The sequence below is a fragment of the Mastacembelus armatus genome, chromosome 6 (assembly GCF_900324485.2).
Source record: "Mastacembelus armatus chromosome 6, fMasArm1.2, whole genome shotgun sequence".
In the NCBI taxonomy this organism is placed as follows: Eukaryota; Metazoa; Chordata; class Actinopteri; order Synbranchiformes; family Mastacembelidae; genus Mastacembelus; species Mastacembelus armatus.
In genome coordinates this window covers 2,135,119-2,157,010 of record NC_046638.1, presented here as the reverse complement: position 1 = coordinate 2,157,010, position 21,892 = coordinate 2,135,119, and the positions used below count along the sequence as shown (strand labels likewise).

Here is a 21,892-nt window from a genome sequence, read left to right as displayed (position 1 = left end):
CATATTTTAGACACATACTCAATTTGTGCCAATACATGAACTCTTCATTTAAGTCTTATTATATTTAAGTTATATTTGTGGACAGTTAGTTTCTCAGCAAATCAAGTTTTGATTGGCAAATACAGAAGCTTTTGTGGCCTAAAAGTATTGTCCAGATTGTATATAAAGAGTCTAAAAATACTGCAAATGCACTTAAAAATCTCTAGAAAATATTGTGTACATGATGAAATCAGTAATAAAAATATATTAGTCAGAATATATTAGTCAGAATCACCTGCCACCTGCAGAGACAAACGCAGAAGGATGCTATAGTGTTTTTGTGGATTTATAATTTCTTTCTGAAGAAAATATTTCAGATTATTTCAGGATTGAAGGGGAAATCAATGTAAAGAATAGATCATTGGGGGTCGTTGATAGAAACTGAAAAAATAAACTGTCTATAAACGCAGATTTTCTGGTCCTTATTTCTGAATGTTTGTGTCTTGGCCGCAGTGTGTCGCTTCGGGTCGCGCTCGTTATTTTTCGGCAGTCTTCGGTGCATCTCTTCCCTGAGTCTTCACGAAGAAAAACAGTTGGGCGGCCTTCCTCCGTCGGATTAGCTTTCCCGGTTCTTTAACGGTTCCGACAAAACGTTATTAATTCGATCGATTAACCTTTACGTTCTCCGCATTTCTGATTATTACCCGGTTCGTACCAGGCTCGGCTGCGCTCGGATCCGGCTCTGCCCCGCTGCTACTCGGTCACATTCGGCTCTTGTCGTTCAGCAGAGAAATGGACGAGGCGGACTCGGCCACGAAGGCGCTCGGGCTGGATGAACCGCCCCTCGGCGGGCCGCCGGTGGAGGGAGTGGGCTCGGATACCGAGTCGGAGGCCGAAGTCACCACGATGGCCGTGATGACGGAACCGGGAAACATCGACATAGGAGCCGAGTCTCTGCCGAATCCAGACGAGGCCGAGGCGGCTTTTGCAGGCAAGGCGCCTTTTAGCTAGCAGCAGGCCGCTCCGTGTGGGGTGGCGCTAAAACACGAAGTGGGCAGATAATGTTAGTTATAAAACGGGGACAGCACCGATGGCTGCCGAATTTATTATTGTGTTTGAATAAAAGTGAATCAGTAACCATTTTTACATAAAACTGCACAGATCTTTAAAAGTGAGCAAACCGCTGTAGTGCCTGGTGGTAACGTAACAACACCTTTCCCAAACTCCGTTCAGTTATTGCAAAGTTTAAGGATATGCAGCCCATAAATAAGATATTATTCACATGTTTCAAACGGCACGTGTTTCATTTTCTAATTTATCTCGTGTTCCCAAATCCGGCAGACACAGACTACATTAAATAATTACCCAACTTTCATAAAATTCAGCAACAAAATTTAAAAGTTAGCGATGGTTTAGACGTCCTCCATTGTGTTTACTGGTGAATTGACAGTATAGGTTTAAACTTGTCTATATTTTTCTTTGATTACTCTCACTGAAGAATGGTTTATAGCAATTAAGAAAAATGCCACTTCATGAATTAACGAATAGGTTGTACATTTCTCCTTGTTTTCAGCATAAGAATTTAAGATATAGACTGTAGTTAAATAAGGGTTCCCTGAACATGGCCAGGCTGTGTCCCAGCTGCTGTCCAGACTGGATGAGTGGCTACTGAACAGCTGGAAAAAAAATAATAATATACATGGGTTTTAAAAACCAATCACGTCTTTGTAAATGAATGTGAAAATCTGCAGATCTTCAGATTATTATTTTTATTATTTTAAGATTATTAATTATTTAACATTATTCTGAAATATTGAGAACTTTTCTGAAAGTTAGACACACTACATGTGGTGATATCCATTGATTCCTATTGACATGACATGCTGTCATCATAACACGTTGGTTTGGCTGTGGTAATTACACTTTCACCTGTAAAAGTACTGGTTTATTTGATGATGTAATTTAATCTCGTTATTTATCAGAGGTGACTGCAGTCACAGTTGGGGACGTTCAGGCTGCTGAGGACAATGTTTTCACCACGACAGTCTCCACGACAGGAAGCCTCCCTGAACATGTGCTGGTAGATATACACACACATACACACACACACACACACACACACACACACACACACACACACACACGGATAGCTATTGCACATAGCTTTGCTCTAAAAGTACAGTCTGCCCTGCAATCAGGTTAAAGGATAGCTGCTTCTTTCTTTGTTTTATAGAACAAGACATTTAAACATGTCAGCTCGGGCTTAGGGAAGTCCTTTCTATAAACCATAGTATTGTACCTCTTAAAAAACATTCTTTAGAATAAAATTTGCTGAATTACTGCAGGTGCAGATCTGTAGACTCCTGAATTAGAGAACTGGCAGTGTTATTCAGATTTAAGTTAATTTCTTGATGATTTTAGTTTCTTGACTGCTAACAGGACCCCTAAAAACATCCTTAAAGCCCTTCAAAACCTTAGTCAGTATGCTACGTCTGCTGCTGTACAGTTGAACCGTCTCCTTTCCATCATCATCATCTACGCACATGTTTATACTGTGTCGGCATGTGTGTTACAGAGTGGGAGGACCACCCTCCAGCTGAGTGAAGGTCTTAGTACCCAGAAGGCCACTCTGATCGTGGTTCACACTGATGGCAGCATCGTGGAGGCTACTGGACTCAAGCCTGCTGCCACCATTACACCAGGTGTGTGTTGTGGTACTGAGAAAGTCCTGCTGTCTTTAAGTAATCCATTATGAATCAGATTAAACATAAAAAGAATATATAAAACTTGGAAGACAGTGAAATCCATCACTGTCTCTAAGACTGATCTGTGTCTGTTTCATCCTTCTGTGTGTCCCTTAGGTCCACAGACACCACCCACCCCTCTAACTCCACCACAGGACAAAGACTCCTGCTCCAAGTACAACTGGGACCCCTCAGTCTACAACAATGAGCTGCCAGTCCGCTGCAGGAACACCAGTGGGGTCCTCTACAAGACCCGGCTGGGATCAGGTACCTGCACTGTATTTAATATTGATGTTTTCATGACAGAGCATCTCACCCAGTCTAAGAGAACATCAATCCCACTGTTACTGAAATAATTCGCTTCACTCTTCTGTTGTGCTTCCTCGGAAATTTGTCCCGTTATTACCCACACACTGACAGGGTTGTGTTGTGTTCAGGGGGCAAAGGTCGCTGCATCAAACACAACCAGCAGTGGTTCACCCCCACAGAGTTTGAAGGTCTGGCTGGAAGAGCAAGCAGCAAAGACTGGAAGAGGAGCATCAGATATGCAGGGAGACCTCTGCTCTGCCTCATACAGGTAGTACTGCAATCATACTGCATTACTTAACATCTACTGCAGTAGAATTACACTGTAAAAGTATAATTTGCATGCATGTCAGCTCATTCAGGAGTGTGCATGTGCGTGTGTGTAGGAGCGTATCCTGAACCCCCATGCTGCCTCCTGTACCTGTGCAGCCTGCTGTGACGACCTGACAGCGGTGAGTCCTAAGGAACCTATGGCTAAGGAAGATCCCGTTTATCGGTCAGATAACAAGTAATAAAATAAATTACTGGTTAGCTAGTTAGTTCTTTAGTTTGCTGACATTTTGGATTCCCGATAAACTAAAGTGTTACAACAGTTTTGAGAAATAAATCACATAATGGTTGGACACAAACAGAATTTACCCGGTTCAGATGGATCACTTGACTTCAGCAGACTTCAGTTTGTGTTATCGTCTGTATCTCTTTTCCTCTTCAGTGTCCAAAGGAGGGAGACTCTCTGGCCACAGAAAACATCAATATGGTAAATCTAAGAGTTTTTCTGTCACAGTTTTAACCTTTGACAATGGCTTTTACATTCACACCATTTAGACCTGATTTTAATAAAAGTTCTTGGTGTATCAATATATTATATCAGTACTGCTACCATTTGTGGAACCAGCACTGAGAAGGGAACTAGTTTTTTTTAAAATATACAGCACTGCCGACGTTATTGACTGTTTTAGGTTGGCAATCCTGAGCCTGACTGTCTAGTTAGTAAAAATACTGAGTTGTGTCCCAGCTGTTGCAGCCACAACGTTTTTTTTCTACTTAAAGTTCTTGCACTGTTAGACTTCGTGCTGGCTTTTCCCAGTAATGATGTGTCATCCCCTTGGCCATGACAAGACAGAAGAAAGTGTCAGAGGAAAACATCAGCTCTCTGTGGAGCGATGGAGAGATTCTAACATCTGAATGTACTCTCCAAACTAAACCAGGAGTCGCACTGTATTTTCTTACCTCACTGTCTCTGATTAAAAGTGGTTTATTTCTTCGTTCCTCTGTCTCCACTTGGCTCGGTTCAGACGGGTCCAGTCCGCCTCTTTGTCCCATACAAAAGAAGGAAGAAGGACTTGGAACCACCGGTCAGCCCTCCCAAAAAGGAACTTCCTGCCACCAAAAACATCACGCTGACCCCGGGAACCACATGTATGTCAGGTGACCTCAGTCTGACGTGTGATTGGAGGAGCACTGTTGAGAATAGATTAGACAGTTTATAGATCAGGATCAGCAGGGTCACGTCTGTTAAATCTGTTTATTTCATAGATTCATGTGTTCACAGTCAAAACAGGCTGTTTTAAAATGTTTGTGTTAAGAAGGAAAAATATCCTCCATTTACTGGATTACACCGTTTTTATGTCCTGACCTTTCAAATCTTGAAAATGACCAACTGTGAATTCTGTTAGAATGGTTAAATAATGAAATATGAATGAACATATTACCTGTTAGTAGGTCTGTGGTGGCGGAAGATGGTCTGAAAAAATCAGTCACTGAAAATTATTGAGAGTCCTGAAATTTCCATCAGATCTGTGGTGGTGACATTTAAACTTTCCCTTCAGAAGTGACCTGATAACATCTGTCTTCCAACAGTCACTGTGTCCCCATCAGGACAGTTCTCCACCTCTGGCACCTTGACCTTTGACCGTGCTTCAGCAGGTGATGCTGCCGCAGCTGCCGCCGCCGCTGCCATCATCTCAGAAGGCTCAGCACAGAGTGAGGTGTTCGCCAGCACAGCAGGTACATATGTGGACATATGTATATATATTTATTTATGTCTATATTATATCAAGAAAGAACAAACCTTCTTTGTTTATCTTCTGTCTCTCAGTTCTAACAGCACTGCCAGCATTAGCTGTAACTCCGCAGCCGGTTCAGGCCAAGATGGCGGTGACGGGGGTGGCATCTCCATCAGCGGGGCTGGTGAGCGAGCTGGAGGTGGGGCCTGTCGGGGCGGCGGGGCCAGCGGTGAGTGAAGGGCAGAAGAACACCTGGTTGTACCTGGAGGAACTGGCCAACACACTGCTGAGCAATGTCCAGCAGCTGAAGGTGCTGATTGAACAGGCCAAAAACTCAGGTGATGCTGCAGGGGTCAAAGGTCAGGGAGGCAGAAAGGAGGTGAGAACAGCATTAACCAGAGAGAAGATAAATTATTACATATTAAAATAATAGGTGCCTTAATTCTTTACTTATTGTGTGTGTGTTTCAGTGTGGTCTCAGTCAGACGTTCCAGAACCAGATCTCATTTCAGCAGCCTGACGACTCGGAGGCCAAGAGAAACTCTGACATTACTGAGATCATCATCAATGTATGACACGCACGCACGCACGCACGCACGCACGCACGCACGCACGCACGCACGCACGCACGCACGCACGCACGCACGCACACACACACACACACACACACACACACACACACTTTCCAAAATGTCTTTTAAGCTGTAGGGTATCTCAGTGGTGGTAGTGACAGAAGGCCAGTTCCTGGTTTCGACATGTCCTTGGGAAGACATGAACATCTTCATCTTCATCTTCATCTTCATCTCTGATGAAATGATGCTGTGCATGTACAGCCACTTTCCACACGTGCACACTAGAAAACATGGTGGCGACCTCTGACAGAAACACTGACCTTAACATTGACACATATTTAAAAACAGATCCTGTTACCTGTTTGGTTCTCCTGTGTGCTCACATGTCCTGCGTTTGCTCTGCAGCAGATGTGTGTAAACTGTGGCCGGGTGGCGATGAGCGAGTGTACGGGCTGCCACAAAGTCAACTACTGCTCCACCTTCTGTCAGAGAAAGGTAAGACTCACCTGAACAGTCACACTCCTGTGTGGGTAACCTATAATTCATGCAGAGACCGATAAGACAAGATACATCAAAAGTCAACTCTAAAATCACTGAAAACAATAGAAGCTGTAGATGTTATATGCTGTATTTTGTATGGACGACAGTATAAGACTAATTATTATTTGTTAGTAGCTGTTCAGAGACAGGGCTTTGCTGTGTGTTGTAAATGTGTAGATGTGGACTTTATAAAGAGATCAGGGGCTGTGTTCACTAAAAGCTCAAAGTAGTTTCTAAAATTAAGACGTGTCAGTCACAGTAAAGTGTAAATAAAAGAAAAAAAAAAACACCTTGAAGTGCTGACAATGCCACAATCTGTTTGTCTTGGCAGGACTGGAAGGATCATCAACACACCTGCTGTCCAGCAGCAGGGGGCGTGGCTGTTCAGGAGGATGAGCCAATCACAGCCATCGACATAGACAAGGTGAAGTGAAGGTGTAACAGGGCCAAAGGTCACCACCAGAATCAGCTGCAGGAAAAGAGGAGCTGTTCTCAAAGACTTAAACACTCCTTGCATCAACTGTTGGGATGTTCAGTGTGGGAGCAGCATTACAAGAAGCTCTCTGGTCTTCTAAGAGACATTTCTGACAGAGAAGATTTCCCATTCATTTCAATAGAGTCAGAGCTTTTTCACAGCAGCATCTAGTGGATGGTAGAGGAACTGCAGCTCAACACACTTCAGCTCTGATCCTAAAGCATCTGAAAACTTGTCACACAGCACATGACATGGAAAAATAAAACCATCAGTAATGATCACAACATTAATTCAATAATAGCAGCATATTCTGAAGTTCCACGTCTGTTAAAGTCAGATTCTAAAAAGGTTTAGGGTCTGTAGATTTTTGCATCTTTCCTATATTTTTCATTTTTATTTATTTTTTTAAATGCTAGTTCTTCCTTACATGGTTTAACACTAATTAAATAAAAAAGCAAAAATAAAGTTATTTGTCCCTTTCAGGTATTACCTTCTGAAATGAAAATCATAAAAATAATATACAACTATTTTTTTATTTATTAAAAAAGCAAACATCCATTTCTTTGATTATTTGAAATCGACAACTATATGGCTGCACTGTTCCCACACATTTTCACCTGTTAAGTGTGTTCAAGAATGGCACGGTGGTTTCCACTGTTGCCTCACAGCAGAGCAAGTTCTGGGTTCAAATCCTGCTCAACCCAGGGCCTTTCCGTGTTCTCCCTGTGTGTTTTTTCCTCCCACAGTCCAGACACATGCAGGTTATGTAGGTTGGTGACAAAATGTCAGAACAAAAACAATATAAGCAGATTTTAGTTTAATTTCCTTCTTTTTACTTGTTTCAAACTGAGAAGCAGCAGCAGCTTCATGTATAGGAGGAAAGATAAAAAATTTGATGTCATTTTATTTGAATTCAGATTCAGTTTGTCGTCTCAAGAGACTAGTTGAGTATCTGTTACATACTTTGTTAGTACTTTGGTATTAATGAAATGTAGATGTCTCAGATTTCTGCAGGAGGATTGATCCTTTTCCATCAGACAGATTTGGGTGTTTTTCACATTCAGCTTTTCTCTTTAACTGTTTAACAGCTGAGTTTACTTATTCATTTTTCAACAGTGGGCAGGCAGGTGATCTGTCGGAGCGACTCCTGATGAATTACCTCTGACATGATGACATTTGATTCTGCTGTGGCTCAGTCCCAGCGGCGCTCAGACGTCTGCTGCTGTCGCCCTTCATGGGACCAGACATTTCCTGCATTTACAGCCAGGCCACCTGCACTATAAACATCAAATTAAAAAATATGTGAAAGCTGGTGGTTTTCATTTTTAAGCTCCAGCACTGAGCAATGAGCTGCTTTTAATGACTGAACACAAACAGCTTCATCCACCTCAGCAGGGGCAGGACCAGGAGATTTAAAATGACCCTGAAAGAGACATCAGGGGGTGGGTGTTGGTGTCAGTCTGTCCTTGAGGCTTTCAGCTCTTTTGACTCTAATGAAATCTGCTGAAAAGCTTTTAAAGCTTCGTGTCTGTCTCTCAGATACATCAAACTTCAGTGACCTTCTGGTGACTTTGTTGAGGTTCAGCTCCTGCAGGGACCCCAGGTACTCTGGACTGGAATACCCTGAACAGCTCTGATGTGGTTTAAAACAATGACAACATGAATCGCCATAAGTCTGTGGACCTGCTTGAGGTTCCTGAAGCTCCCAGCCAAAAGGGTTTCTTCAGTTCTAACTGGCTGATGAGAATCCAAGGCATTTTCACAACTGTGGCGTTTTTAACACCTTGGGAGTCGTTGAGGTCACATGTGGGTTATAACATTCACAGCATTATTTGCACCTTGACTCATGCAGAAGTGTAAATAGAACTTGTACAAATACCACAGAGTCTCCACAGAGGATGAAATGAGTGACATCTTTCATCAGCAAAATCCAATTAAACTACTGTTTTAAGGCAAAGTCTCATTCAAAGGCCTTCATGTGCCTGTGCGATCACATACTGTAGTTTGCAGTCTGAAACATCACTAGGTGCATTGCTGCATGACACTCTTCATCATGTTATCTAAATAACTGGCTTATGGACTCTTGCTGTCACTCTTATTAGGAAATTGTAGTGCTTTTCATGAGGACCTCTGGTGGTAAGACAGAAGAATATGACTCCTGATCTGTGAAATCACTGCTCCACAAACACAGATACATTTTAGGTGAAAATGTTTATTTATGAATTTTAATAATTAAAAAAAAATCAGTTCTTGCCACTCGTGTGAAGACGTGTTGCAAATCAACTGTTTTTCAGACTGAAGCTTGTTCGAGGGGAGATATGAAGCTCAAACAGACTTTGCCGTCATCATTATTACCAAAAACAGTGGCAACACACACAGGCTGCAGACTAAATGAGCTGTCAGTAGCATCTCTCCTGGCTGCTGTGCAATTAAAAATGCAGCAGCAGCAGCAGCAGCATCCTCATCGGGCGCTGTAGGACCAGCAGCGGGGCAGAAACTTTTTGAAGAAGTTCCTGAATTCAGTGTTGAAGACAGTGTATATCACAGGGTTCAGGGCACTGTTGACGTAGCCGAGCCACGTCACCACGCTCATCAGGGCCGGCGGGACATGGCAGCCCCGACAGCGAGCTCGCATTGTGTGGAGGACAAAGAAGGGGGTCCAACAGAACAGGAAGGCACCTGTAGGAGAAGGAGAGACCAGTCCGGAGCTTGTAGGGCAGAAACACCAAGGTAGAGCCCCCTTTTCTACCCCAGAGACAGATGTTTTCATCTACCCAGTGTACAAACCTACCAATGGACCCGACCTACACTGACCTGTCTGACTACCTGTTTACTTTAGTATCCACAGATTCACCTTTGACTGTAGCAGCCTACCAATTTAGAGTTGGTAGAGTATCACACTGCATTTAGATCTTTTCCTCACCTTTCAGCCCTACTTTCAGGCAACTTCCTGAACTGTCCAGTGAGCTAATGATGCAGTGACTTGTGAGAATTACCTGCAAACTGAGAATCGTGTCAGACTGAGACTTAAACAATAATTGGATTTCAGATTAAGGAGCTGTGAGATTAGCCGCTGTGTGCTAAAGGGACGCACTTCTACGCATTAGAACCAACATTGGCAGCTATTATTAGGCCAACCTTTTCTAAACGATGTGTCCATCAGATGTGATGATGAGGCATTCAGGGACCTCAACTCACCATTATACATATAAATGTCTATATGTCTATATAAATGGTGGACAGATGCATAACTTTTACTGAATCTTCATGAAAAATAGGGATCTTCTAATTCCCATGATCCTGGTGAAAAGAAATACTCTTAAGAAGTCAAAACTCTCGCAGTACCCGTGGTATCCAGGTCCAGAAACTAATGTGATTCACCTTAGCGTAACAGTTTTGTACAGGATTACGATTTAAAATTCACTAATTGCATTAAAGTTAGTTTACGCGATACTTTGACATTTTGGAGGGTCACCTTCTTTACCAGCTTCATATCTATGAATTCAGTGAACTCACCCACAACAACAGGGAGCACCTTCATGGCCTTCCTCTCCCGGCTGTTGATCTTCGCCCTCTTCCTCCTGCGAGGGTCAGGGTTGAACTTTATCTCTGCAAATGTCACTGTCGGCACGGGGCCGCCCTTATGCTCTGACGAGTTGAAGGGTTCGTCCGGGGATGGGAAGGTGGATAACTCATCCGGAGTATCTGTCACTTCCCGCTCTATGATTGGCGGCAATGGTGGCGGCAGAGAGGCCAGAGGTGGCAGTGATGCGGCGGCCTCCTGCAGTTTGCGGCAGGCCTGGATGCTGTTCCTCAACTTGGCCTTACGTGCCTCCTCCCAGTGCCGCAGGCCGCGAAACATGCCGCAGTACAGCAGCAGCATGATGGGACAGGGGATGAAGAAGGAGCACACGGACGAGTAGAGGACGTAGTCGTCATTCTCTAGTTTGCACTCACTGGGGTCACGGCCCGAGATGTTGTTGATGCCAAAGATGATGGGTGAGGCCACAGCCAGGGCCAGGATCCAGGTGGCTGACAGCAGGATCGTCTGACGCAAGTCCACATGCTTCCTGTTGTAGTTGAGAGGAATCAACACAGCGATGAACCTGCAACAGATGAAGAAGTTAAAACTAACTAACTAACTAACTAAACTAACTAAAACTAACAAACCTCTCACTTTTGACAAGCAGGTGATTTTTGGCATTTTTGTTAAAAAAAAAAAAAAGATTTTGTACTGAGATCAGGATCCGGATCGGGAGCAAAAACATGAGGACAAGTACTTTTGAATGACATGTTTGTTCCGGCCAAAGTTTTTAATAGCAGTCAATTCATTCAGAGCCTGTGGCTCAGGGACTCCGCAGCCCCCCAGGCCCCTGGTCCTTTTCTGTAATGACAGCAGGCTATCAGTCAGTTTATTCATAAAACCATCAAACCTGCAGCGAGACCGAGAAGATTTCTGTGGACAGCAGCACCAGGTGCACTCTGCAGACCTCCAGGATCTGTGTCCTCCCCAGTTTGCTGAATTATTCAGACTCATCCAGTTAAACTTCTAACTGCTGCCGGCTGCTTGAGATCATCACCATCAGTCCACGTTAGCTTCACTGCCTCCATCAGTCTCGGGTGTAATCATATTTTCTGGAGCTGGGACACCAGTTCTAAAGAGCTGCTCGGGTTTTCAGCTCAGACTTTCATCCTTCAGCATCAGCCGAGGGTTCAGATAATCTCATTCAGTCAAACTAACGGGCACAGAGCGAAGCTGGCAGTTCATCACTGCAGACACATTATTCATTTGGGCTTTAAATTGTGCTGTTTTCAGATTCTTCTTCTTTTGGAGCTTTTACAGAAAACAGACAAAAGGTCATTGTTATATTTCCACATCAGAGTGAACTGTGGCAACCTTCAGGTGGAGACCTGAAACTCTCAGCAGGATGTCCTCTGTGTCTGCGACAAACCACTCAGGGTTCTGGTTTTATTGGTTGTTCCTTGATGACCCTGACCTGATGCTGATTAAAACTCTGGTTATATCTGTGAGTTACAGCTGACATCTTCACCTGCTGCTCTTAATCATCATTACATCACTTTCTCAGGGTTGCAGAGCTGCAGCTGAATCATCTACATTGTTCTGGCTGCAGCTACAGACATAAACAGTTCTTGGGAGGATGCTGTCAATCTGCTGGTTCAACATGTTGATCCAGACCAAAATATCTAAACTCTTACAAATTAGACTGCTGTTGCAGTTTTTCATGAACCCCAGAAGATGAATCCAACTGACTTTGTGATCCTTGGTTTTCCCTCTGGTTCCACCATGACGTTAAAGTGATTTTGTGATTTTGAAGGGAATAACTGTTGTTGCATGGATGAACTGTGATACTTTTGTCTTTTTGAGCAGCTCAAAAAGCTTGGTACAAATAATTTCACATATTTAGTGGTGCCCCCCAAGAGACAAAAGAGACTTTGACATATAAAATGGGTGGAATACTCCTTTAAGGGCGGAGGAGAAAGTTGTTTGTTTCACGTATTAACATGTTAAAATGTTAACTGTTCTACTAATTAGAGACTAATGTTCATATCAACATTAAAATCATGTTCTCCCACAGACTGATGTTTCCCACAGTGTAGTCTAACCTGTGACGTGCACCTGCACAGGTGAGCACTGACCTGTCGATGCTGATGGCGCAGAGGTTGAAGATGGAGGCGGTGCACAACATCACGTCCATGGTCATCAGACCATCACAGATTGTGGTGCTGAGAGTCCAAATGCCGTCCTGGTACTGAAACACACGGAGACACACTCAGTACGACAACATTAACAACACACACACACACACACACACACACAGAGAGCAGAGGTGGAAATTAAGTGCATTTAACCAAGAACTGCATTGAAGTATAATTTAGAGGAACTTCAGTACTTTCATTTTATGATACTTCACACCTCTACATCATATTTCAGAGGAAAATGCAGTACTTTTCTACTCCACTACATTCATTTAACATCTGCAGTTACTTTTCAGATGAGTTTACATTCAGAAAAATATGATCACTTTACAGACCACCACCCAGATTAGACCCGTAGCTCCAAAGAATTATAAAAGTAGTGATCGTGGTGAGGACTGACTGTGGCTGTGTGTGGGGCCCCTCGTCTGACCGGAGGCCCCTGGAAGAAGGTCAACCTCAGCAAGAATGTACAGACTGTTGTTCTCTGAGCTCTGATAAACAAACAAAACAACAAAGACTTATTGTCCCAGGACAAGTGTTCATCAGTCAGTAGTGATTGTTGGGAAAAACTGTTTTGCATCCACTAAGTTAAAGATAAAAAAAAAAAAAAAAAACGGAAATGAGGGAAATAAAACGTGTAAAAGACTCAACTTTGATACACAGATAAAATTAAATCAGAGCCAATGAAAATAAATGTGAGATTTGTTTTTTTCAGACTGCTGCTGCCAGACTAGCCTGTGACATCACCGGAGGGGGCGGGGCCTCAGTGGGAGGTCACCTGGAGTTCAGAGAAGTCAGTTAAAGGGACAGTTCCCTCAATTTAAAACTGTATGTACTAAATAATAATAATCTTAAAAACTGTCATGCACTAAAACTGTAAATACACATATATGATGCATAAATCAAACACAATACTAATAAACATATACACAAATGAAACATATTGACACAACTGCTCATATTTCCATGTGTAGTTTTATTCCTAGCAGGCACCAATAATTTACAATGTTTTGGTTGTAAAATCTTAATTTGTAAATTAAAAAGTTGTAAAAGAGTAAAAAGTACAATATTTTTTAACCAGCTTTTTTTTGACTTCATGGAAATAAATGGCAACGTGTTTTTATTCATCATATGTGTAATAAAAGTTCTGCTGTTCTTCATTTCTTGCACCGCTCAGTGTTTCCTCTTATGCTGTGTAACAATAAACACCTGGAGTGTGAAAAGAAATAAATGGTGTTAGTTTTTACCAGATGTTTCTCCCTGCGACAGAAAAATATTTTAGGAACACTGCACAACCGCATCCCTCAAGTTCTTCCCATTCATTTACACATAACATCTAAGGTGTAGTTAGAACATTTGTAATGACATCAGTTAAATTAAAGGGTTTTTAATTATGTTTCTGTAAGATGATGGAAAAACCCCCTGACCAAATGACCTCAATGCCTTAATCTGTAGGTCACCTCAACAAAGGAAATGATTTTCCAATTAAAATGACATATACTGACAAATTTCATGCTTGTTGGTTAATCTTAAGAGGTTTTCAACCCTTAATAACCCTTTAAATCCTGCAGATAACCATTTCCAAACTTCTTAATCCATGTGTCAATGTGTTGAACTGATGCTGCTGCAGATTTGGGAGAAGAAACAAAAAAATGAGTTGGCAAATTAGTCATTGTCGTAGCCTTTATAATCCACTTGATCATAATGGCTCTGGAGGTGAAGGTGTTTTAATGGGTTTTAGTTTCTGTGTAATAATAAAGTCAATATATTTACACTTAAATCAGCATTAATGGAATGTGGAAATAAAGACAATGTGCCTTTAAGTAGATCTTGTTAATTAAGGACTTTTCCAATAAAGGTGTTTTAATTAAACGGGATTTGGACTTTTTGCCTGCACTGTCACATTTAATGCATCTGTATTCACCAACCTAATTTAGATTAAAGTCTTTACTGTGACCCACCTGGACCTCTGGGTGCAGCTAGACCTTAAAGTAAAAAGTGTCAGACCGGGTTCCGGTTGGACTCACCTCTGAGTAGACGAACAGCGGCAGCACGAGCACCGCGAGCATCAGGTCCGCCACTGCCAGGCTGACGATGAAGTAGTTGGTGGTGGTTTTCAGCGCCTTCTCCGTGAACACGCTCAGACACACCAGCAGGTTCCCGCAGATGATCACCACAATCAGCAGCACCCCGAACACCAGGGCCGGCAGGTTATGTCCCGTCGACCCCGCCTCCGCCGCCTCGGTCAGGTTGGCCGCCATCTCCGCCGCGGCTCCTCGGCTCCGTCCCGGTCCGAGCCACAGCAGCGCGGCCAGCGGGCTCTCATGAAGGCCGGGCAGGACTCTGGTTCCAGATCTGTCGTGTCTTCATGGAGTCAGACACAGACTCTACCAGACTTTACTATGTGGCTTCGGTGCGCACTTTACGCAAAATCTCCGCGTAAAACAGAACGAAAACAGCGTTAACCAAACCAGGACTTGGTCTCTTTCACAAACTAAAGTACATCTTATATTTCATATTTAAGAAATATTATATGAATGCTAGTAAAATCCCGTCTGTCTTCTTGTCTATGGGCATTTTGTGTCAAAGGTTCATCCAAAGCCTCAGATTAGAATTAGAAAGAAGAAAAAATTAGAAACCTGTGGAGGAAAGACATGTCTCCTCGTCTAAAAGCTCACCCGGAGCGTTTCTGCGGCCACACATCGATAAATGTGTCGGGCTGCGGGTGGTGTCATCTCCGGTGTGTTTACCTGCAGCCTGCTACGGGCCACCGGGGCCAAATTAGCCGATTAAAGCCGCTTATCTGCTGCGCTTTACGGTGTCCTTCAGTCCTTGAGCTGCAGCAGGACACAGGTTGTCCTTCCGTCTGTGTGTGTGTGTGTGAGGGTGGGAGTGTGAGGGTGAGGGTGGGGGGTGCACCGCTGCAAAAAATATCTATCCCCAACTTTATTTAGAGTAACTTGAAGTGAGAGAGAACAGGGAAAAGTCTCAGCATCTATTGGATTAAAAACAAGTCATGCAGAGTTTTAAATTTCAGAGATGAGTCTAAAAAAGGATTTTTCACTTATGGTGAAAAATGGTTGTAATCCTATTTGGTTCATTTTTTCCCCTTTAAAACCCCTTACACCATGCAAATAATCCATTAAAACCATTAACATGTTATAACCTATTAACTGATCAACCATTTCATTGACTGAGCTGCCCCACATTTGGTTGCAAATAGACAAAACAGAGGAAATAGTTAACTTTAGTCTATAATGGAAGTGTTAGCAGGGGCAGATTGATCTGATGGGGTATCAGGGGTAAATAGTGGCACCCAGTAACACCTGCCTACAGATTCTTGTATCACACATCAGTTCTAGTTCAGCTAAATCTCATGTAAATGAGATTAAACCTTTGCTAAACCAGATGTAACTATTGATTTCACATTTCCACAGAACTGAGCCTGGCATCTCTGGAAACTCTGTGACCAATAGACTTCAAAATAAAATAAAAAAAAGACCTTTTAACCAAAGTGTCTGACTGACTAAAGAGGTGAGGTTCAGAGTAAAAGCCCCGAGAGATTTGGAGACTAAAACCTGTTGATGGGACATTTTCTGTGGTGTAGTGTGAAGGACTGGGGGTCAAACTGGTGTGAAAACATGGCTGAGTAGTTGCTATAATAATGATAAGTGGCTAAGGTGGTTGCTAAGACATTAATACCTGGCTGCGATGGTTTTTAAGAGGTTGCCAGGTGTTGATATTTGGCTAGGGTACTTTAGTGGTTGCTATGGTGTCAGTATATTGATGGGAGGTTGCCATGACGTTGACAACGAGGGAGTTGCCCTGTGGTTGGTACCAATTTTTGGATTTGTTGTCACATCGTTATCAGGTGGTTGCTAATTATTCCAGTTAGTCACTGCAGCGCTCCACATACATTAATTATAATCAAAGTGAAGCTTCGGGTTTCTTGCAGTTCCTTAAAAACAAACAAAACAAAACCCAAGGATCTCCTCCAGCTGGAGTCTAAAAATATGCCTGATAGTGACGGAGGCCACACAGTCCCTGAAGGGAACTGATCCCTCCAGCAGGATGCTGCTAATCTCCCCTCTGTGTCCGAATGGAGGAGTTTTGTGATTAATTTCTATCCACAGTGAACATCAGCCTGCCTCTCAGGAAACATGAGGTCAAGTGAGATTATGCAATCAACATGACCTCACCTGTTTCCAGTCCGGTGTTTTTAATTATTAGTGCAGACCTCTAACCTGTTAAACTGCATCATAACTGTAACTATTGTACTATAACCACAATATTACACCCTTCAAACACACAGACTCTATATACACACACACATTCATTAATTATAGTGTTTAAGCTCCTTTAAATTTTTGAGGATTTGGCAGGAAAAAAAGAAAAAACTACGGACAGTGACAATAAAAATAATATTTAACTCCATATATTCTAGTTATGAGTCTTTAAAAAAAAACATTTTTCATGTTTCAATGGTTTGAATGAAAAACAAAACACCAGGTTGTTCATCCCAGTTCTGTGTAGGATGTGGCCACTGAGCCACAGACATCCTCCACATTTTCTGATACTAAAAATATGAAATCTGGTCTTTTTCCTCATTTGCATTTTCAAGCGTTTTATCACTGTCATTTTCCCACTGCCCATGTCCTTGAGTTTGCTTCAGGATCCAACAGATGTTTCAGCATCCTCCTCCTCCTCCATCACATCCCTCCACCCTGGCCTTCCTGCCTGTGGCAGTGAGCAGAAGGAGCAGGGAAAAGAAACGAGGAGCAAAGATCATGATATTCCTTCTTTGGATCAACACATTTGTGCTGTGTAAGCACCTGAAACACGAGCGCACTTGTATCTCACCAGCCTGCAAAATATTTCTGACCTCAACTTTAAACACTCAGTCTTTGCAGCAGGTTTTCTGCTGCCACGTACCAGAACTTTCTAAACTGAGTCCTCGAGGATACAAAACCTCTTCAAGGATCACTGAAAATACAGCATGCAGCAGAAGGACCCCTGGAATGACCCTGTAGTTTCTCAAGGATTACTGGAACAGACTCAAGGGCCACTGGGAGCTGCCCAAGGACCCACATAACCACTCAAAGGACCAGTGCAACCTCAGTAAGAACAGCTAACGTCTCCTGAACGACCACAAAACCTCCTCTAAGGCAGGGAAGAGAGAAAAAATAATAAATGTAACCAAGGTGCTGAGGCAGCAGTGAAGCTTCCTGCAGCTTTAGTTTTGATACGAAAGATGTTTGTGTTCAGGAGGCGGAACCGATGATGCCTGTGTTCATCAGAGGCCGCACTCAGGATAATCAAAGAGTGTTTTACAAGACTATCAGACACAGACGAGCACATCGTCCCCCACACTGTGCTCTTTCACTTCATAGAACATGTTTTAATCTTTCGATGTGGGCTCCTGGTGACATCAGCTCAGACTCTGCCTGTTTTAAACCCTCTGATGATTAAAACGGATCAAATGAACCTACTGGACAGGTACATTTTGCACTGATTACATCCATTATTTATGAAAGGTCCTCGAGGACCCCTTGAATCTCATCAAGGAGGACTGGAACCTCCCCAAAGACCCGAAACTAAAGGATTCTCTCAAAGATTCAGTTAATTTATTCAAGAACTCCTAGAAAGCTCCAAAAGCAAAGCACACCTGGAACCCCTTAGACCAGTGACTGAAAACAAAGCATTAAAAAAAGACTAAATTTCATCTCAGTAAAACAAAACGTATAAACACAGAAATAAAAGCTTCTGTTTTACTGCCGACATTAAGTCTGACCTGGTTGTGGGTGTGACATTACTCTGTTGCATGGAAATCAAAATTATACTGAATTTACTTTCTGAAGTATTTTCTTCTTTATTCACTCTGAGTTCTTGTCATTAGTTGAATAACAGACTTTATCTGAGGTTTTCTACACTTTCATACAGTCATGAGCCACAGCCCCCCACTTCCTGCTGTAAAAGTAGAGTTCATTGGAGAATATGCTTTCAAGTATTACTTATGTAAACGATCTTAAATAACATTAGAAAACATCCTTTTACTTTTTTTATTTTAAAACAGAACATATCAGGACACAGTATAAACACACAGATCATTCTAGGACACAATAGCAGGTACAAAAAAAACACTGGTAAGTCAGATTTAGTTGTCGTCCCTTTATTAAAGGACCTGTCAATCAATTCTGGAGTAACAGCGGCCTCCAGTTCTGTGGTTTGGGTTTTGGTGATCAATGACTTTGGATCCGACTCTAAGGCTGAAAATGCTCCTTCACTCAGACGTTCAGGCTGAGGGTCTGGCTCGTTTCAAAAACACAGCAAAATTTGATTTCCGAGGTCATGTGACAGTTCATGTCACTCCTCCAGCACAAAACCATCGCTGAGCACAAAGTGAGGTCGGAGCAGGGAAATGATGGGGCCCTCTGGGGCCCCGACCAGACAGTACGCCTCATCCACACTAACGCCGTGGGACCGGAGTGCCCGCAGAGCGCTGCCCCAACTTTCTTTGCTGCCGCGTGCCGTCACCAGGACAATGCTGAGAGGGCTGTCCAACATGCCGAACCTCTGCTGCATCTCGCCCAGCTGAGCCATGAAGCTCTGCAGAGGAAGAACGGGAATCTTCCTTTAAAACCCTCTAATGCTCCAAGTGTCCTTGAACACCACAGGTGCATTCAGGGACACTTAGAACATCTGAGACTTTAAAGTCATCTTTGGAAAAACCCTGAGCAACAATGAAAAGTAAAGTTGAGTTCCTGTTTGTACCTGAGCGGCCCGTCGGCTTGTCGGTGTCGGGCCGGTGTCGGCCTGGACGACGGTGTCTCCATAGAACAAAACTCTGAGCTGTTCTGACGGGGGGGAAGTTGCCTGCTGGTCCAGCAGTGCTGAGAGAACACCTGACCAGTGACAAGAAGGATGATTCACCTCCGAACGTCGCAACCACCTCAAGATATTATTTATCAACACACCTGGAATTGTAGCTCAACACGCAGTACTTCAAAACTATTTATTTGAGCAATTTATTTGGTCTCAGACTTGTTCATTCTCCATCCAATGGACACTTTTCAATCTGCTTCAAGACAAACAGATTTGAAACTCAGCACTTTCCCTTAAAACCAACTGTGATCTTCACTGCAGCTGCAGATCTTCACTGTGTTTTCCAGCACTGCCATTTTAGAAAACCTGGATTTTCAGGGTCCAAAATCTGACAGATTGTGATTCACAGTAAAAACTCGCCATAAACCTCTGGAGGTTCATCATGAGTGAAGTGCAGCGCTGTAATATACGAGAAGGGAAGAAGAAACTTCCTGACCTTTCTGTGATGCCTGCGATGTCTGGTTTTTGTCCGTTGATACGAAGAGCTGCACGTTATTTTTCAGTAAACTCTCCATGAAATCCTCCTCACTGGAGAAACAAAACCTGCTGACTTCAAGACCTGGAGCAGAGACAATTAACACCATAACATTCAAATTCACTGATCAGCTGCTGAAGGTTTAAATTACCGTAATGCCTGGTGCTGCTGACAACTCCTAGTTAAATTACCGTAATGTCTGGTGCTGCTGACAACTTTTAAATTACCATAATGTCTGGTGCTGCTGACATCTCTTAGCTAAATTACCGTAATGCCTGGTGTTGCTGACATCTCTTAGCTAAATTACCGTAATGTCTGGTGCTGCTGATGATCTTGGAGCTCTGTTGCTGCTGCTGGCTGTCGGTGGTGATCAGGATGACGTCAAACAACAGCGACTCAGTGGGATTTTTCTCCAGCAGACGTTCATTCACTCTCTTCAGAGCCTGGATGGAAAAATGTGAATATAAAGTAAGGTTATCTATAATTTGACATTCAAGCTTCAATCCAGTGTTAGTTGGTCTTTCTGTACTTCCTGCTTTTGACTTTTTGAACTCCCAAGCTGGATGTAACTATTTAAAAACATCCCACAAACATAGAGTTTCATTTATTTTAAAGTTTAGTAAGGTACTGTAGCTGCACATGGTCTGGACCATTTTCAGCAGCAGATTAATGTTGAACTCTCACCTGCAGCAGCGGGAAAGCCGTGCCCTCCCCGAACACCTCATCATCACCCCCAGACCCAAACGCAGCACGAGACGTTACTGCGATGACCACGGCACGATCAGCATCTTTCTGCAGAGGAGACACAGAACCTGGATCGTCATCAGAACTTTATATGACCTTTAACCCAGACAGGAGGGTCTGCAGAGACTGGAGACCAGAACCAACACTTCAACAGGTTTTATCAAACCAAACAAGACGACCAATGAATAAGTAATAATAATTACTCTAAACCAGTGGGCAGTCTGAGAGAAAAAAAATAAAAATAAAATAAACTTCCATCAACTAAAACTGAGCCGATTGTAATTCTTTCCATTATTGGTACCTTTTCAGTACCAGTGCTTTAATGCCAATGTTTTATTTTTCAGCACCAATGTTTAACTGTCACTGTTCTGGCTCCATATCAAGAACGCCTGGCTGTCGGCACACCCTCGCTGGTCTGAGGGAGGACTCAGGCCTACACACGCCCAGAACAAGTCAACCTGGATCTCCTGCTGCAGGCAGGTTGAGAGGTGGGGGAAGACGTATAAAGAAGTCTTCTAAGGACACCAGAGAACTGAGAACTTTATGGTGCTAAAGATGGATATTTCACATCAGTGTGAGACATTGTACATAGTTTGCACCAAAGAATATGCAACAGAGAACCAGCATGAATCACTACTACACTTATTTGATTCAAATACCTGAATTTGAAGTCAGTCCTGGCTTTTGCCTTTATACAGACATTTAAACTTTTATTCTTACACAGTTTGAATGTGGGAAAACACCAGGTTATTATAAATGTTCTGTCTTAAAAGTTTTTCTTGCTCTGTGCAGGCTGGATCTCCATTACAAAATACGCTGTTTAAGATTTGCGTCGTCGACTGGGAACAGCAGGCCAATGGTGATCAAGTATTAGAGTTGATTTTTTAATAAATAGGTTGTGTTCATTAATTCGGCATATTTTACAATAACATGCATCTATTGTCTGTACAACTTGGACTGTTTTTGTCAAATCAACTCAGACACTTTTAGTTTGGTTTGTAAAGTTAAAAAGATTAAACAGTTTTTGATGCAAGTTAAATGATTTATAAACCGAAATAAGCATTAAAGGTCTCTAGTTAGAGGAACTGGTCCAATGGAAAACTAAAATACCGGATTATTTGAACGTGGTCTGGTGGAAAACCTCAGAGAACAGAAAACATCGTGGGATTCCTGTTTTCCCTGCAGACGTATAGGAGAGCACCTGCAGCTGTGTGAGCCCACTTGTCTGGGACAGTCTACTAACAATAACCAGGTGAATCTTACCTGCCTCATGTCCGAGTTTCGGCTGAGACTCTGCAGGTGACTCTACCGACCTCTTCTCAGCCACAACACAAACTATGTCAAACTGCTGCAAAGTTCCTCCAGAAACACAGAACTACACGCCTTAGTTCCGCCTGAGCCGAAACCTGACGCTCGCTTTAAGAGCGCAACGCAATGACGTCACATCCTTG

The 21,892-nt window shown here is 42.9% G+C and overlaps 3 protein-coding genes across 4 annotated transcripts; 1 reads left to right on the top strand and 2 right to left on the bottom strand.

Moving 5' to 3' along the window:
* Positions 1 to 547: 547 nt before the first annotated feature.
* deaf1 (DEAF1 transcription factor) lies at positions 548 to 7,933 on the top strand. 2 transcript variants are annotated; one of them, XM_026312485.1, is made up of 14 exons: positions 548 to 970; positions 1,962 to 2,059; positions 2,555 to 2,681; positions 2,841 to 2,990; positions 3,161 to 3,300; positions 3,416 to 3,481; positions 3,742 to 3,786; positions 4,325 to 4,448; positions 4,890 to 5,036; positions 5,128 to 5,414; positions 5,506 to 5,604; positions 6,016 to 6,102; positions 6,479 to 6,571; positions 7,739 to 7,933. In XM_026312485.1, the coding sequence occupies exons 1-14, from the start codon at positions 772 to 774 to the stop codon at positions 7,751 to 7,753; spliced, it is 1,677 nt and encodes a 558-aa protein (XP_026168270.1). In that variant the 5' UTR covers positions 548 to 771; the 3' UTR covers positions 7,754 to 7,933. The 2 variants fall into 2 exon arrangements, with proteins under 2 accessions (XP_026168270.1, XP_026168269.1); XM_026312484.1 differs by having other exon boundaries at positions 6,013 to 6,102.
* Positions 7,934 to 8,949: 1,016 nt separating this feature from the next.
* LOC113133595 (D(4) dopamine receptor-like) lies at positions 8,950 to 14,699 on the bottom strand. The gene is made up of 4 exons (XM_026312505.1): positions 14,368 to 14,699; positions 12,281 to 12,393; positions 10,139 to 10,728; positions 8,950 to 9,301 (listed from the first exon to the last, which is right to left on the bottom strand). The coding sequence occupies exons 1-4, from the start codon at positions 14,599 to 14,601 to the stop codon at positions 9,084 to 9,086; spliced, it is 1,155 nt and encodes a 384-aa protein (XP_026168290.1). The 5' UTR covers positions 14,602 to 14,699; the 3' UTR covers positions 8,950 to 9,083.
* Positions 14,700 to 18,385: 3,686 nt separating this feature from the next.
* On the bottom strand, positions 18,386 to 21,857 carry LOC113133591 (cytosolic 5'-nucleotidase 1A). The gene is made up of 6 exons (XM_026312500.2): positions 21,705 to 21,857; positions 20,382 to 20,489; positions 20,005 to 20,140; positions 19,659 to 19,781; positions 19,112 to 19,242; positions 18,386 to 18,946 (listed from the first exon to the last, which is right to left on the bottom strand). Exons 1-6 carry the CDS (start codon positions 21,711 to 21,713, stop codon positions 18,704 to 18,706), a joined length of 750 nt encoding a protein of 249 aa, XP_026168285.1. The 5' UTR covers positions 21,714 to 21,857; the 3' UTR covers positions 18,386 to 18,703.
* Positions 21,858 to 21,892: the final 35 nt, after the last annotated feature.